This window comes from Coptis chinensis, chromosome 6 (genome assembly GCF_015680905.1).
Source record: "Coptis chinensis isolate HL-2020 chromosome 6, ASM1568090v1, whole genome shotgun sequence".
In the NCBI taxonomy this organism is placed as follows: domain Eukaryota; kingdom Viridiplantae; phylum Streptophyta; class Magnoliopsida; order Ranunculales; family Ranunculaceae; genus Coptis; species Coptis chinensis.
The window spans coordinates 30,676,892-30,694,936 of NC_141461.1; the positions used below are offsets into that span (position 1 = coordinate 30,676,892).

At 38.2% G+C, this 18,045-nt stretch overlaps 1 protein-coding gene across 1 annotated transcript; it reads left to right on the forward strand.

The window, feature by feature from the left end:
* The first annotated feature begins 15,938 nt into the window (after positions 1-15,938).
* On the forward strand, positions 15,939-16,664 carry LOC147492551 (uncharacterized). The gene is made up of 2 exons (XM_086567542.1): positions 15,939-16,064; positions 16,350-16,664. The coding sequence occupies exons 1-2, from the start codon at positions 15,939-15,941 to the stop codon at positions 16,662-16,664; spliced, it is 441 nt and encodes a 146-aa protein (XP_086423668.1).
* The last annotated feature ends 1,381 nt before the right edge of the window (positions 16,665-18,045 follow it).

Genomic DNA, 18,045 nt, shown 5'->3' on the forward strand with positions numbered 1-18,045 from the left:
TGGGTTGGATACGGGTCACCTACAGCCCAACCCAAGTTGTTTCTCTCTAACTAGAGTTGGACGCGGAAAACAAAATTATAATAATCATGTGCACGGAATAAACTAAATAAAAGTTGGACTATTCTGAATAATTAATAAACTAAATAAAACCAAGTGAACATGGTAAATTTACAAGGTTACACCATTACAATACTTAAATCTAAACAATATAAAAAATATGGGGTCTAAGCAATAGTAGTTTCTGTTTCTGTCACAGTGGTAGAATCGTAAATTTTTTGTTCGCGTGCCAATTTCATAGTTTCGTTATTTGTTTTTTGTGGGCAAAACGGTGGCAGTTCTGTATATTTCATCAAATACGATGGCAAAGTTTGAAATCTTAAAAAAAACACACACACACACAAAAAAACAAAAAAAATAATTTCGTCAACTCATGTGGGCTCCGCTCCACTAAAAAATTTGTAATAAAAAATGTGTTAAAAAAACGTGGCTTGCCACGTGCACAAGGCTAGTTAATTAAACGAATAAATTATCGTCTAGAACATATAAAGGGTAATTGCCTAATTTAGCCACGATAAAAGCACATTGTGCTCCGACTGGCCATGCCTTTTAATTTTGACATTTTCAACGGGTTTTTGACTCTTTTGCCCTTCTTTACAACACTCTGTTTTCTCTTGCCACACTCTCTCTCCTCTGCAATACACTTTTTCTCTTTGCGTACTTCTGATGTGACATGCATAGTAATATTTATCCGTTAGATTCTCTTAGCGATACGTACTAACGATTAATGACTGTTGGATTTCAACCTAGCAAAAATTAAAATGGACTTTAGCTATTGTGGGAATCAAGAAGCAGCAACTTATGGATCTACTATCAGTAACTTTTTCGTTATTTTTGTAATTCAAATACAAGACAATATTTTTACCTCGTTTTTTGTGCCAACCTCAAAAAGTTTTTACAAAGCTCTAAAGCTACACTTTTTTCTCCGGGTTCTTCTTTTTTGTTCCTCTACTTTGTCTTCTCCTTTTCGATTTTTCTAAGGATTTTGATGGATGAAAACAACACAAATCTTGATAATGGTCAGTTTTGATGTTTGTTTTGTTGTCTTTAGTGTTGGTTTGTTTCTACGTATGTTTATGTTTCGGTTTGTTTCTTTGTGGTTTTACATAAAAGTGTGAGTGTTTTTTTATAAGGTTTCCATGGTTGTTTACCATTTCCATGTTGATTTTGTTGTCATAGTTATAGTATTTATACAATGTCATAAATGTAGAACAATAAATGAAAGAACTTTACTGTCGTTTCATTAGAAGCGCCTACTTTTTATTGTGCTAACTTTGTATTTTTGCAAGTTCATTCGATATGCTTATTTATTATGATGGCGAGATGAAATCTGACAAACATGGTGTGATGAAGTATCTAGGGGTGAGGTGAAATTGAGAGTGTTTGATGTGGATACTCCCTTTGAAGGATTCATGTGTCTTGTTGAAGCTGTGTCATCGCGCATGAGATTAGGTTTTTCTGTTAGGTATTTGATGAACAAGTACCCTTGTAGAATTGATGAAGAAACTGACTACTTGAACATGATTAAGAAGCAGAAGAAGACTCCAATGAAAGCAATGAAAGTTTGGGTTATCAATGAAACAATCATCATCACACCATGTAGTATGGGAGCAGGACAAATTAGAAGATCAAGTCATAGACAACCTAGTGTGAAGAACAAAAAAATTCATACTGAGTTGTTTAAAGAAGATAGTGTTACTCCTGGAAAAGATAGTGGACAACCTAGTGTGAAGAATAAACCAGTTGGTAGTGAGCTATTTAAACAAGAAATGGTTAGAAGTGCAAGTCTTGGATCAAGTTATGGAGTTCCTAGTATGAAGAAGAAACAAGTTTGTAGTGAGCTATTTAAACCTTCTCTGCCAAAGAGTGCAAGTCCTGGATCAAGTGGTGGAGAACATTGTATGAAGAAGAAACTCAATGAAGAAATTCCAATAACTGATTCTCTTAGAAAACAATCTTTTTTTAAAGAAAAAGTGCTAGCTCAACAGAAATATTCTTTCAATCAATTTAAACTTTTGGTCGAACCAAAAGGTAAATGACTAATTTTATTTTAGTTATGCTTAGTTCCAGTACGTGGTTTGGTTGCTGACGGTTATAAACATTGTGTTCCCCAGACAGTCCGCTAGAACAACCTTCAACTGGGACTTGTCAATTGTAATATGTGGAAAATGAAAATGTCGTTGAAAAGGTCCCGCACAGCTTGGAGACGTTAGAAAAGGTCATGGCAGGTGAGGGATGACATTTTTGTTGTACACTTGTAAATGCATTAGTTACTGATATATCCCTGTTAAATTACTGACATTTAGTAACTGCTTTAGATTTGTTCCCAAAGGGAAGCTCAAGTGCAGTTGGTAGTTGGGAATCAAAAGACGGAAGGATACCTCTTGCAATTGTCATTGAAGGTGAGTAGTATAAATATTACAAGGGATAATATAGTTTAAGTTGTTGATAGTCTAAGCACTAATGGTTGAGCTATTGTAATGCAGAAGATGATCCCACTGGTGTTGAAAATGCTGATCAACCCGACTATGAAGAGTTTGATCGCAAAATCCATATGGAGATACAGCTGACATCCTGAAGAATACATAATTGTCAGTTCTCGAAGTAATGAGAAGGTTGAATTTCAAAATGAAGATGAAGATGATGATGAAGTTAAAATACTAAATGATTTAGTTGGTATAGCTGACATTCCTCAAGAAAACATAATCGACAGTTCTCGAAGTAATGAGGAGGTTGAATTTCAAAATAAATATGAAGATGATGTTGCGGGTGAAGTTGTGGTAGTTGATGATGATGATGAAGATGATGATCAAGTTGAAGAATACGATCGTGATGATGGTGATATATGGTCGACTCCGAGCCGAAGTCAAGAGTATTTGTGGGAGACACACCTATGACAGTTGTGAATGATGGTGATGGGGAAGGTGAGATTGATTTCGAATTGGAGGGAATGGTTGATGTTATGGTTTTTGGTGCTAAATATCTGAATTCCGAAGACCTACGTCAAGGATATGATCCTTTGTGTGGTTCTTGATAAGAGCCCAAAACTGTAGTTTTAACCCCTTAATAATCATACTGTTAGACCAATTATGTGAATAATAACTAAGAATTAATACTGATTACGTGTTTTTATGCATTTCAGGCTTCAAAGTCCATTATGTGCAGAAATGTGCCACTTTAGCGAGATAAATGAGCAAAAGTCAGCAGAACTTCCGAATGCCATATCTTTGGACTCAGACCTCGGAATTGGGCCTACCTTATGTCAAAACGACCGGCTCGGAAAGAGCTTTGCAATGGTCTAGGCCTTGACCCAATCAGAGGAGCAGAAGTGGACGAAAAGTCTGTTGAAGCCGAATCTAGTGAAGAGGCCTTTTGGATCGAAGAATTGGGTTTTGGGCCTGATTCTCTGGCCCAAAGCATGGCTCCAAGCCCATGCACGATTTTTGGATCTGGATGTATAAAAACAAAAGCTTAGCTCTTTGTTAATAGTAGATTAATTAGTAGAGAATTAGGGAAGATAGGTTAGAGTAAAAAGTAGCCATTAAAATAGCTTCTAGATCTAGTTTTATTGAATTGTTTTACTTAAGTTTAGTTTCAAATCAAATTCTTATCTTAGATTAAACTATTAGAATCATTACTCTTAATTAGTTGATTAATAAAATAGCTAGTTGTTAAATTTAGATTCTTGTCATTTACATTTGTGTTATATCTGATTTCATTTATTGCTTGTCATTCAATTATTAGTTAGTAATTAGATTTTAATTATTGTTTAAATTAGATTAGTAAATTTCAATTCTTTATATCATGTTTAGTTTAGATTCAATGGGAAATGTTAGTTTGATGAATCAAGGCTAAAACCTCTGTTAGAGGGGTTGATGATGCCTTGATGAAAACTTAGTTGTTAGTATAGAATTGTTTGTAGATTCTATTCCACTCTAGAAGGTCGTGGTTTAAGCCATGAGAATGGGTGGACGACCTCACATGCTAGTTAGTACCGGTAGAAATGCCATGAACACTAGGGATTAGAACTCGAATTTTTCTTGCCGTAAGAAGCGTGAGAATCGAGATACAAGAATCTATACTAGGATATTAAGTTGGATTCGAGGTGGATTCAATTCCCCTCTAATCCTTTATCTAGATTCAAAACAATCGTATTTCCATAGCATTTCGTAGATTAAATTCAAATAATCAATTTCATATTGCATCATAGTATAATTCCCCTTAGTAAAGCTCTCATTGACTTAAGATCGATTTCTTAGACTTAGAAAACAATCCATGCTAGGGAACTAGGAGTGGAACTTAACTTCCTACTCCGTTAGTGCAATTTGACGAGAGTAGAAGCTTTGATAAACATAAGAGATAAAAGATTAGTTTTAGTTTACTTTACGGATTGAATTCATCGTTCATTTTAGGTAAACTATTCATTTTACATTTATCAAATGTATTTGCCGCCATCTTAGTTGCACTTTAGCATTGTTTTCATAGTAGAAGTAGTCATTTTAAGTCCCATTAAACCCACCCACCCTTCGTTGTTTCATACCGTGGTTGCCCATTTCAGCTTTGACAAATTCGAGAAAATACACCGGGCAGCGCCAGCGCTTCTTCAAGGAGAGCGCGACCAGCTAAGTTCCGGAATTTCGTTTACCATCGAGCCGCCATACCATACCACGCGACCAGCTCAAACACCGTGTAATTGAATTTACACCGAGCGACCCGCCTTATGTGGAGCGCGACCGCTAAAAACACCGTAATTTGAAAATTACTTTCGAGCGCGACAGGCTTATCTGGCCTTGGAAATAAAATGTTAAATTTTTCGGATTTCGGCAGTTTTGATTCAAACTTTGATCTTTCATATTTTTCGGTGTTCTAACTCGCTCTATACTAATCGAACAAGCGTAAACAAGACGCTATTCATAAGCGAAAGCAAGGGCGCTTATCGTATTCCTTTCTTCCATACCTCGCATTTCCGGTTAGAGGTTTTCTACTAGTATATCGAGAATTGTTTGGAGTGTTGCATGTTTAGTTAAGTTCGACTTAGTCTTGCATGAGATTAAGGTCCGGCCGAACAAAACACCGAACGTAAATACACAACAACATCAACAATCAAATCTATCTAGTATACCACCCACTACACCTTTAACTACTATTTCACACACACCACCCGATATAATGGGGAAGAAAGAGACTCCTCTCTCGGACTTCTACAAAGCCCTTGAGGCGATAGCCCCAAATCTTGCATCGTTCTAGCAGACCAGTGGGATTTGAGAATCCCTCCAAATATTTTAATTTGTTACCCGTTTTTTCATGGTTTAGACCATGAAAAACCTATATCACATTACGTCAGTAGGATTGAACAAGTCCTAACAACATTCCACCATCCTACGGTTGAGTGCGGAACAAATTAAATTAAGGGTATTCCCTTTCACCTTAGCCGATAAGGTGCGTCTTGGTTAAGCGCCCAAACGCCCTAATTCTCGTGGACTCATGGGCTAAACTTGTTCAATTTGTTTATGGAACATTTTACCCACCCCTAAAGACGGATGAGATGCTTTCCAAGATTCATTTTTCCCATTTAATCCTCATGAATCATTTTGAGAGGCTTGGAATCGTTTCACCGATCTCCTTATAGAGTGTCCACATCATAACTTAGCGAAAGACACGTTAGTTCGTGCCTTTTCAAAGGACTTCTACACCACCATAAAGAAGTCCTTGACATAATGAATGGGGTAGTTTCTTAAGCAAAGGAGCCCCGGAGGCTTATAAATTTTAGAGGACCAAACTAAGCGAAATAATAATTGGGGGTAGTGACGATTACTCCCGGCTCCGCTTAGCTCTACTAATACAGTTAAGGCGCCCGGTATGTTTGAAATTAAACACGATTCGAGCTTAAAACTCTAATCGAATCACTCACTAAAAGGTAGAGGCCATTTTCAGACAACAAAAGCCTATCCCCATCATGAATGTAAATTCAAACCCATGTAGTTTCGATTTGAGTCCCCGAGCATCCCGACTTCATCGTCTCTATAGCCTATGAACGGGCTTGTTCCATTAATAGTGAACCTAACCCCTTGGAGACAAAATCCCAACTCGGTGGAGAAATAACCAACAAGTCACACCTCAAGGGTACAATAATCAATATGTTAGGCCCACGCAGCCTTTTAACCAAGCTCCACTATGACAAGGAGGGCGGTCGTGGTAATTTTAATAATTATAACAACCAAGTGCAACCTCGACAAGGTCAAGCACAAGGTCAAGGTAATTATAATAATTATAATGTTAATAGAGGTATCGTTAGGTCAATAATAATTATCAAAATCCACCCATAAATAATTCGTGAAATAGTTCCATCCACACCACCCGTGACTACTACACCTGGACAACCGGATCGCCTTGACACCTTCATACAAGTGAGCCAAAACTTTTCCAAACCATGGCTCAATCTAACCAACGGCTTCTACAATCCGTTAATAATTTAACCCAACGGTTGGCTCAAGATAAAGCCCAAACCAAAGGTGTGTTGCTAGATCACGCAATACCTAATCCTAAAACAACAAACACACCTTTGAGGTAACCAATAATACTAGTAATGAATATGAAAATGTAGGTGAGATAAATGCCATCACCACTCTCCGTTCTGGCAGAGTGGTTGATAACAAGGTAACTATACCTATAGTTACCCCACCAAGATAACCCTACACCTACTATTTTATTAGATACCGAAATAGAAACGGGAAGAGCCTACCACCGTAGAGGTACCCGGTTACAACCTGACCTAAGAAACAGAAAGCCGCGGTTAAACATCCGGTGATACCATTGCTAAAATAGAGCGAAACCACCGTTTCCACAAAAAATTAGCCATGTTAACTAGGGATACAAATTACGAGGAGATTAGGGGCGTTTTCAAGAATCTAACTATAAACCTTCCCTTCCCTCGAAGCTATTAAAAGCTACCACATCATGCTAAGTTTCTTAAGGAATTGTGTACTACTAGGCGTAAGACAAATATACCAAAGCGCCTTTTAGCGTAACAATTCCCAACCTTATCGAACATAATGGAATTGTTAAGTACAAGGACCCCCGGTCGATCCCCATCAGTACAATGTACCTTAGGAGATTCTTATCTGACGACCAGCGTTATTAGACACGGGGGCTAGTGTTAACTTACTCCCATTTTATTTGTATAGACAAATAGGTCTAGACAAGATGCAACCCACTAAAATGGCGTTGCAATTAGTCGATCGGTCTATTAAGTATCCTAAGGGTGTAGTCGAAAATGTCTTTGGTAAAAGTTCGAGATTTCTACTATCCGGCTGATTTTGTAGTCCTCGATACGTAAGTCGCTAACGACTGTCCGATCATTTTAGGGTCCTTTTCCGCAACCGCCAATCGCTCATTAATTGCATGGATGGTTCAATGTCCATGTCTTTTGGCCATCTTGCATTTGAAGTCAATGTTTTTAAAACAAGGACCGCGATTACCCGATTAGATCGCCTATGGATGGAGAGGTTAGCATGATCGAGCTTAAGCCGAGATTATTTCAACAACACGTTCCACGATAATCATATTCCCAAAATTCTTTCCTTTGGAAAGTCGGACTCAACATTTTCATTCCTACACTAGATACACATATTATTGATGAGGGCCGGGATAGATGACTTTCTCAAAGATGTAGAGGACTACCATAGTAATGTGGATATGACCAATCTAGATGAGGAATTCGATGAGTTTCTTCGAGTAGGTGACAATTCACCCTATCAAGAACTAACGGCACAACATCCACCTCGACTCCCCTCCTTCCACCCTTTCAAAGGAATCTCGAAGTTTTACTTTTCGATCCTTTTTGTTTCTCCCGTGCTTCATAATTTTTAAATCCTCCAGCAGCAAACGAGATACTTGAGGAAGGACAAACTATTTGACACCTTCATTTTCAGAATTGAGGCAAGTCCCTACACACACAATGAATGAGTTGGTGCTAAAACCACATCCCTCATTGGTATGCAGTGTCTTTCTACAACTTATCCATATCCACAATATTCTCCACAACCATTCACTTTTCCACACTTATTTACTAAAACACCCACGCATTCAAAAATTAAAAAGAAGGTGCATGATAGGTTACACAATAGGGTTATCCGACTCCGTTTGGATTCCACTAAAAATTTGCGTCGTAGGAAATCTTGGTGCTTGATTGTGTTTGGATATGTTTTCTGTGATATTTATTTATGGAATGATCCACAACTATTTAGGTTGTTGATATATGATCAACTGCATATTCATACATATGTTTTAGATAAAGTCTCAGTATCCGACTATAAAGCGACTCAATTTACGTGTTTTGGTGCACTTCCTTTCACTTTAATATATTGGTGAGTGCACCATTAAGGTAACGGGCCCTCCTATGGAGTGTGTGGCTGTAAAGTACCGGATCCTAAGTCCACGGTTCACATAGTTCACGTTTTCCACTCTTGCATGTTTTTCGATTTTTTGAGTCATGTTTCTCTATGGTGTGAATTATGTCTTAATTGTTTATTTTTTCCTTCTAAAAAAAAATAAAATAAAAATAAAATAAAATAAAATAAAATAAAATAAATAAATAAATAAATAAATAAATAAAAAATAAAAATAAACACAGTAATCTAGGAAGTCTGGGAATCGACTATAAAAGACCATCGCTAAAAACAAATTTTCTAAGCCGTCACAAAAAATTTGTTTGGGGGTGGGTGTTAAAATTTCCATACTAAAATGTTTTATGTCCCATTAGAGTTGCTTAGGCCGTTTTATTGTATTACGATTCGGATTGACATAATCTATTAATTTAGAGTTCATTCGTTCGCATAACTTACGTCATGCACGCACTTCGAGGCATTTTCCACTATCTCGTATATCTTCTGAAGTCGGAATAGAGTGTTTTATGGATCATTGGATAGGAAATTCTCTCCTGATCATTTCCATATCTCATTAAAAATCGGACCCGATAGCAAGCGGCAATTTTGATTTGAAGTTCGCGAAAAAATCGAAAAAAATCAAAAATTTCGATTTTGGGCTTGGGCCCAACCCGCGCCCACCGACAGCGCGACCGCGCGCTCGTGCCCTTACCTTCACCTACAGTTCATCGTTTCTTCCTCCAATCCGCCATTAACAAAGCTCCAAAACCTAAAACAAAATAAAAATTAAAAAGAAAATACAATAAACCCACGCCCAAAATCAAATCCCAACCCAAATCTTCTAAAACAATACCACCACAACCCCACCGATTTCCATCACTAAAACCCACCGAAAATTCATAATTTTTTGTTTAATGCCACCACTCCACCACCACACCTGTTTTTCAACCGCCTATTAAAATCCCACCACCACATCACATTTCAACCCTCACTCCATTCCAAACACTAGATGGCTCAACAACGCCGAATTTTACCGGAGCAAGTTTTTCACCGCCGACCACTTCGCCGCTACCGCTTTTACGGTGACAAAATGGCTAGTAGAGATGGAGTAGTTTATGGTACTTTCGACCGAAGCCTTCTACCACGTTAAGACTTGGTCCGACGGTTCTACAACACGGGGAGTTGGAGGGAGTAGGATTTTTTGTGTTGGTAAGGAAGAAGAGGAAGGAGTTGATTTCATCGATCGTTTGTCGAGATTCTAGGCATTCCGCCTAGAATCCATCCGATGCCACTTTACAGAGCCCCGGTTTGACGGGTAGAGCCTTTGATGGGATCGGCCATCAATGGGAGCTACAATACAAACTCCCATTGTTGTTCGCCAGACATCCTCAGGGACCAACCGGTGGCTGCATTTCCGTGGATTGGTCGGAATGTCCTAGGGAAGGACAAAGGTCGGTGACATCGGTCCGCCCGCCTTCACATCTTATGGGTACTCCAGGGGAGCGGAAATGCGATTTCTGTATCTTAGAGTTTTCTTTGAGCATGATTAGGGGGTCGGAAAGTCTTTGGCACCTCTTTCGTGTTAATTACCAAGATCATCTTTGAAGATGAAAGCCGCTCTCTCGTCGATAGGATTTACATTACCCCGCGACCGTAACCCGCGTATCTATAGGGAGTGTGTCCAACAACGCTGGATATTGCCCGCGGATAGGAAACAGGATGAGATAGAGGAGGAGGATGAGGATGATTCGGAGGAGGATGAGGAGGGCGTGACTTGCTTTTTGATACGGATGCCTTCCCGGAGGTGTTGGTCCGATGCGACGCATGGGTCGCGGCTTCATAGGGGCATCGTTCACTAAACACACTATCATGCAGACCTCCGGACTCGACAGCGACTATTCATCACAACTTTGAGATCCGCACCCCGAGAGAGGATGAGAGACGGGAACAAAGCAGGGTGAGATGGAAGCCCAGCGCCCGGTTAGAGTGGATATGCTTGCACAGACGCTTCCCACCTCACACTACGCTTCGGGGACCACGGACATTTACGAGGCATGGCGTCGTCGACGAAGGACGACTGCTGCTGGACCCGGGAGCCCAGGAGCCACCACTAGAGAGTGCCCCTCCGCCCGGCTAGTGGCGCAGGTGTTTAGAGAGTGTGAGGATTGATAGTGGTTGTTGTTTTATTTATTTTTTTGTTGTTTTATTGTAATGTAACTTTTATTTTCGTGAATTTGAATTTTGTAGTGAAAGGTACTCCAATGAAAATTTTAATATAAGGGGTTATTTTCAGTATGTGTGGTTGTTTCATATTGATCCCACCTTCCCAACTTGTTTGGGGGTGGTTTTATCAATTCAAGCTTTATTTTTATATAACCCTAGTGTTAGAATTTATTTGGAGTAAGGTGAAAATATGGTCGTTTAGGCATATCTATGATTGAGAATCATTGTAGGATGAAATCTAGATTAAATAGGTACATTCAATCATAAAATCAACCTAAAAGATCTTGGGTTTGAATTAGAATCAAGAAAATGAGTTGTTTAGTTTTGGTTTGGAAATTTTAGGATTTCGAGGAAGCGCCGTAAATACTTTTTTGGCAACTTCCGATCCGTTTTAGCAACTTAAAACCTATATAAACTTCATACATTCTACACTCACAACTCACACTACATCTAACTTCCATCACGCACCCTTCACACCCGCGATTCCCGCGTTTCGGTCTCCATTTTAGCAAATCGCGAACTTCGGGCCTACGCTCTGAGGAGGCCGCCGCCTACACTTCGACACGAAAATTTTGCTCGGATCACGCTTCAAGTCAAGCGACTTCGCCAAACACCGGAATTCCAAAATACAAAGAGCGACTCGCGCCCTAGTTAGCGCTGCGACTTCGACTTCCGTGGACCAGAAAAATTCCAGTTTTCCGCGAAGTTGTGCCGGTTGTTTTGCAGTGTTCCAGAGCGTAGTTTTGAGATGACATCTCCTATAATAATACCGAACAGTCTTTCAAAGATTTGTTCAAAAGCACTACTTACGGTGCTTGGTTTCATGAGGTGATCACATACGTTGGCCGGGAACCTCTTATGGTAAGACCGGCTGAACTTTATTCTCCAAAGACTTGCATCTTATTTTTATAATAACTGCATTTTCTTTGAGAGACCGGATGGAGAACAAGTGTTCTCCATCAACATTGACGATGAACCAATGGAAATTACCGTGTTCTTGCTAGCATTTGTTCTTGGACTTGCTATGCCCGCTAAGATACAAGACCCATGGTGCTATTAGATTCGATAATGTGCATGTCTACACTTATGAGTTTTGCACGAGGCTTATGGAGCGAGGCATTTTTCAGATTGAGGACCAAGGGGACTATAACGCGTTGCCCTTGGTAGCCCGGGTCCATGAACATAAGAACTGTTATGTTTTGGATTATGCTAAACATTTTAGGGAATAGCGTTTTTCTTACGTGAATGGCGCCACTTGCCGCGTTTTCCTTGCTTTTAGCCACGGGGCGCCCGGTTCTATGACCTTCCCGAATTTTGATGTCTAGTTTAGCACGAGCCCATACCATGAGGCATAAGTACCTTCTTATGCCTGTTCTAATTTCACGTATTATGCTATGTTTCTTTCCGCTTTTTTGTACACGTTTCACCGGATTGGATTAGGGTAGACGCGGTGCGACCCACCAATAGTATTATTCGATCTTTCCGTGCAATGACTTGGCAAGGGTGGCGGATACAACCTCACCACCAAAGTTGCACCCTACACCCATCGGACCAAGTGGCACTTAATAGGTTAGCAACCATAGATGATAAATGGCGTGAAGCCCGGCAAATTATCATAGCATGGCGGGGATCGAAGGAAGAGCCTCACTTCTTTATAGAAGTAGAGGATGGCGAAGATGACGAATAACAGCGGGAGTGGAGGTAAGTTTTAGTTTACGTTGTGTGCCGCTTATGTCCCAAGCAATTTAATTATGTTAACCCCATAATGGGTGGAACTCTTATAGAGTTTCGTCAGTTTTATTTCCTATATTAGTGCGTTCTAACATTGTTTTGCAGATGTTTCGAATTTCACCCCTTCAATGGTATTTTTCCTACCCTATTTATTTAAATGCTTTGAGGACAAAGCATGCTTCTTGTTTGGGGCATAGAAAACATGTAATTAAGACATCCGCTAGGATATAAATATGTATAATATGCATTTGTTTTCTAGTTAAAATTTCAAAAATTCAAAAAAATATAAATAAATAAGTTATGCTATACACTTAGGAATATTGGTATTGTTTCTTTCTCCATGCTCTTAACAATCTAGAAGTCTCAATGAGCTATTGCATCGAGAATAATTGTTAGAAACTTAGGTTAATATATAGGTAATAATCTTTACATCTATCTATAAATATATTACATGAGTATCTATGATTGTTAGCAGTAAGTTTCGAAATCTAAGCTAGAGTACTTATTCTACAAATCCCGTGAGAATATAGCCTAAAGCCCTTATAGAGTAAAACATTTGAGAAATGACACAAAGGGAGAAGTAAAATCGGATAGAGAAATCACACGCCCACTTGCTTGATCACTAAACCATATCCTAAGCGAGAATTTAGGCCCTTTTTGGATCGATATAGCTAGAAATTCGACCTAAGTATATTTTTCGCTATTAAGCCCTTAATCGAGCCTTTCATTAGCCTTTCCATAAACCACAATTCCTTTACCCCTGTTACAAAAACAAAATAAAAAAAAAAAAATCAACCTACCCAATTTAGAATAAGTCCGAGAATAGAATGATGAAGAAAGAAGAAGAGAAAAACCCGCGGTAAACAAAAATTAGTTAGTTGCTTGAGAAAAAAATAAAGAAAAGAAGTTTCCATCCAAAGAAAAGAAAAATAAAAATAGAAATAAAATAAAACTCCAAAAATAGAATAAAAGCGGAGTCAAAAGCCAAAGAAAAAAAAAAAGAAAAATATGGCTAAGGATGGAAACAAAGTGTAGAAGCAAAAAAGTAAATAACAAGGTTTCTCTAGTTACGTAATATGAAGACTCTATTATCTCAGACTTGTCCTTTAGAATATCCATTTCCTTCCTTCTTAAACCATCTCCTAATCCCGTAACACCTAATAAAGACCTCTAGCTCAATTAGGAATAGGTTAGTGTGATAGTAAGTGGCGATGTGTTTGATCGACTCCGGCTTCCTTGTTGTCATTGAGATTGTAAGGTAAAGTGTGCCCACCGCATACTTTGGAGTAGCTTAAACTTGAGGAAAAATCAGAGTGTTGTTTCTTGACTATTATTGTGAGAACCTACTTAAGGACGCTTATCCCGAGTTCTAAAACAAAACCCGCTAAACATTTTTATAGACTACCTATCATTGTGTATATGTTTATTGTAGATGATAGATTATTATGCATATATTAACTTAGGTTTCGACTTGGTTATTCTTATTCAATTCAATTGCTAGAGATGTATAGATAGTTGAGCATGAATAAGGAAACAATAGTTTTATTTTCTTAGTCGTTGAAGTATAGATGAAGTTTGTGAGTACCTTCATTGGAAAACTCTCACGAGGTTATAACTCGGCCCACTAGGAATTCCTAGTGGTTTAAGGCCTTGTTGCATTTGGTCAATGCAATCGCACTCAAAAACGAGAGTAGTTAGAACTCCATTTTTGGTCACTTATTCTAAATTCTCATCTTTGCTTGAGGACAAGCAAAATCTTTGTTGGGGGTGGTTTGATAAGAGCCCAAAACTATAGTTTTAACCCCTTAATAATAATCATAATTTAGACCAATTATGTGAATAATAAGTAAGAGTTAATACTGATTACGTGTTTTTATGCATTTAGGGCTTCAAAGTCCATTATGTGCGTAAATGTGCCACTTTAGCGAGATAAAAGAGCAAAAGTCAGCAGAACTTCCGAATGCCATATCTTTGGATTCAGACCTCGGAATTGGGCCTACCTTATGTCAAAACGACCGACTCGGAAAGAGCTTTGCAATGGTCCAAGCCTTGACCCAATCAGAGGAGCAGAAGTAGACGAAAAGTCTGTTGAAGCCGAATCTAGCTGAAGAGGCCTTTTTGGACTGAAAGAATTGGGTTTTGGGCCTGATTCTCTGGCCCAAAGCATGGCTCCAAGCCCATGCACAATTTTTGGATCTGGATGTATAAAAACAAAAGCTTAGCTCTTTGTTAATAGTAGATTAATTAGTAGAGAATTAGGGAAGATAGGTTAGAGTAAAAAGTAGCCATTAAAATAGCTTCTAGATCTAGTTTTATTGAATTGTTTTACTTAAGTTTAGTTTCAAATCAAATTCTTGTCTTAGATTAAACTATTAGAATCATTACTCTTAATTAGTTGATTAATAAAATAGCTAGTTGTTAAATTTAGATTCTTGTCATTTACATTTGTGTTAGATCTGATTTCATTTATTGCTTGTCATTCAATTATTAGTTAGTAATTAGATTTTAATTATTGTTTAAATTAGATTAGTAAATTTCAATTCTTTATATCATGTTTAGTTTAGATTCAATGGGAAATGTTAGTTTGATGAATCAAGGCTAAAACCTCTGTTAGAGGGTTGATGAAGCCTTGATGAAAACTTAGTTGTTAGTATGTAATTGTTTGTAGATTCTATTCCACTCTAGAAGGTCGTGTTTAGCCATGAGAATGGGTGGACGACCCTCACATGCTAGTTAGTACTCGGTAAAATGGCCATGAACACTAGGGATTAGAACTCGAATTTCTTGCCGTAAGAACGTGAGAATCGAGATACAAGAATCTATACTAGGATATTAAGTTGGATTCGAGGTGGATTCAATTCCCCTCTAATCTTTTATCTAGATTCAAAAACAATCGTATTTCCATAGCATTCGTAGATTAAATTCAAATAATCAATTTCATATTGCATCATAGTATAATTCCCCTTCATAAAGCTCTCATTGACTTAAGACTGATTTCTTAGACTTAGAGAACAATCCATGCTAGGGAACTAGGAGTGGAACGAACTTCCTACTCCACTTAGTGCAATTCGCATCGAGAGTAGAAGCTTTGATAAACATAAGAGATAAAAGATTAGTTTTAGTTTACTTACGGATTGAATTCATCGTTCATTTCGTAGGTAAACTATTCATTTTACATTTATCAGTTCTCATAGTCCAAAAACCCATACGAACCAAAGTGGGGTTGTAAATCCTTGTAATGAGAGGTTGAAGTTTGTACCTCCTAAAGTAGGTCAGCATTACGCCACTCGAGATGATCTCATGAAAGACATGAAATCTTATGCAATTGCACACATGTTTGATTTACGTCGTTGCAATACTACCTCCCAAAAGGTGGTAATGAAGTGTAAGATAACTAACTGTCTATTTCATTTGTATGCAAAACCTGCAACTGGGTTTGATATGTGGGTGGTTATAACTTTTAGAGATGCACACATTTGTGCACAAGATAAGGCTATTTCAAAAAATTCACAAGCAGATGCAAAGTGGGTTTCATAAATTGTTATGTCCAAGCTTAAGGACAATGAAGAAGTGACTGCAAAGAACTTGCAGTTGGAGGTGAAACAGGCACAACTAACTGATGTGACATATAAAGTTGCGTGGAGAGCCAGAGAAATTGCGTTAGAAAAGGTCAGAGTACTATTGTAACTGTCAGCAACTATGAGGAGAACTAGTAGGAATATGTAAAGTCTTAGTACTATTTTTTTAGGGTATACTATGAAGAACATCTATTTGTACACCAAATTATTCTTTAGAGTATATTATGAAGAACATGTATCATCTTTCCGATTAACTTGTAACTGACTTGTATCTGCCATGGCGTTATGAAAGCTAAATGACTTGTAACTGTCAGCAACTAATTCAGTAACTGTTAGGCATGTGTAACCTCAGCTGGTCTATTTTGTTTCAATATAGATAAGGGGAAGCTTCAGTCAATCATACCAGATGCTGCCAATTTATTTTAAAGAACTGAGGAAAATTGATCCAGATTGCCACACTAATATAATAACAACAAGCAAGCACAGGTTTGAGCGTTTGTTTGTGAGTTATGGCGTAACTGTTCGTGCCTACAGAAGGTGCTTTCGTCCGTTGATTATGATCAATGGAACTTTCATGAAGGGTAGATACAAGTCTATCATCCTAACTGCTCTTTCTGTTGATGGAGATAGTCATTGCTTTCTAATTGTAGTTGGTGTAGTCCCAAAAGAGAACAATGAACATTGGGATTAGTTTCTTCAGAAACTCAGAGATGTTGTAGTTGGTCCTATAGATAAGTTTGTTCTATTATCAGATAAGCATGCAAGCATTCTCTAGGCCGTGCCAAAAATCCTTCCAAATGCGTATCATTGCTTTTGTGCACAACATATCTCTAACAATGTAAGCAAAGAAGACACCAAAGGTAGAGTTAAGGCTGCAGTAGAAACTTATGATAAAGCTGACTTTGTGAAAATCATGTGTCGCATTTGGTGTAGTGATAGTAAAGGTTACAGAAAAATAATAAAGATTCCTAAGGAACAGTGGTCATTTACCTATGCTGAAATAAGAAGGTATGGAATTGTTATACAAATCATATCGAGAGCTGGAATAAGATGATTATGCTGGAGCAAGCTATGCCAATTACATCTCTGCTAAATGGTATTCGAATGAACATTATGAGGCACTTTTATGACTATCGGGTTATGGCTTCAAAGGTAACAAAATCAGCTGAGGATGTAATCATTTCCTCTCGTTATGTTAGTCGGCCATTCACTACAATAAGGGCTAGTGAGTACGTGTACTCAGTTACTAGCGTAGGCCGTGCACGGGTATAGTTGAATTACTAAATAAATGTTGTATATGTGGTTTCTTTCAACAAGTTGGTATTCCTTGCAGCCATGTGATGAAGGTCATTGACGATGGTCGGTTCAGTGTGTATGACTGCTGCCTGCCGTGCTACTCAAACGAAACGATGATGAATACCTATTGAGAGAACTGTACACCTTTGAAGGGCAAAGAATAGTGGCATTGGGGAAGTTGCAACATCTTGGTCCGTCCTCCCACAGATGAGGTAATGCCTAGCAAGCCCCAAAAGAAGAGGAAACATTCTAAAGGGGAGGGTGTGCCAGTGCAAAGGAGAAGGTGCAGCCGTTGTGATGCCCTTTGACACGTACAACAGAGCACCCTACCCTACTTCAACATATGATGCTGCTTAGATTGACTTTTCATCTAGGGTTCCGCCAGATTTTAACAACGAAGACTTCATTTGAGTCAACCATCAGCTACATATAGAAGTAATGTCAGCAATTACGCTTGTAAAATTATTTGGGAATTAATGTAATGGTATTTGTTGTTTATAAAGTGGCAGGTGTTTTGTCTATTGAAGATATCAATATGTAAGGTAGCAAAGAAAAGAAATACTATAAAATTAACACCACAATTGAAACACTTAGGATTGTAACTTCAAAATAAGAGATGTTATCAAAACAAACCACTGACATCAAAATATTACATTTATCAAAATGAAGCAGTGCAAAATGAGACACGTAAGTTCCAAAATAATAACAGACATCTTAAATGGCACCATATATCAGCATTTCGATATCCACTAGTTCTTGTCTGTAGCTATGTTCTC

Excerpts from the sequence above, each read along its gene's own strand:
- LOC147492551 (XM_086567542.1), top strand. The coding sequence starts at position 15,939 with ATGTCCAAGCTTAAGGACAATGAAGAAGTGACTGCAAAGAACTTGCAG. Across the intron at positions 16,065-16,349 it reads GAGAAATTGCGTTAGAAAAG|ATAAGGGGAAGCTTCAGTCA; the intron begins GTCAGAGTACTA and ends GTTTCAATATAG.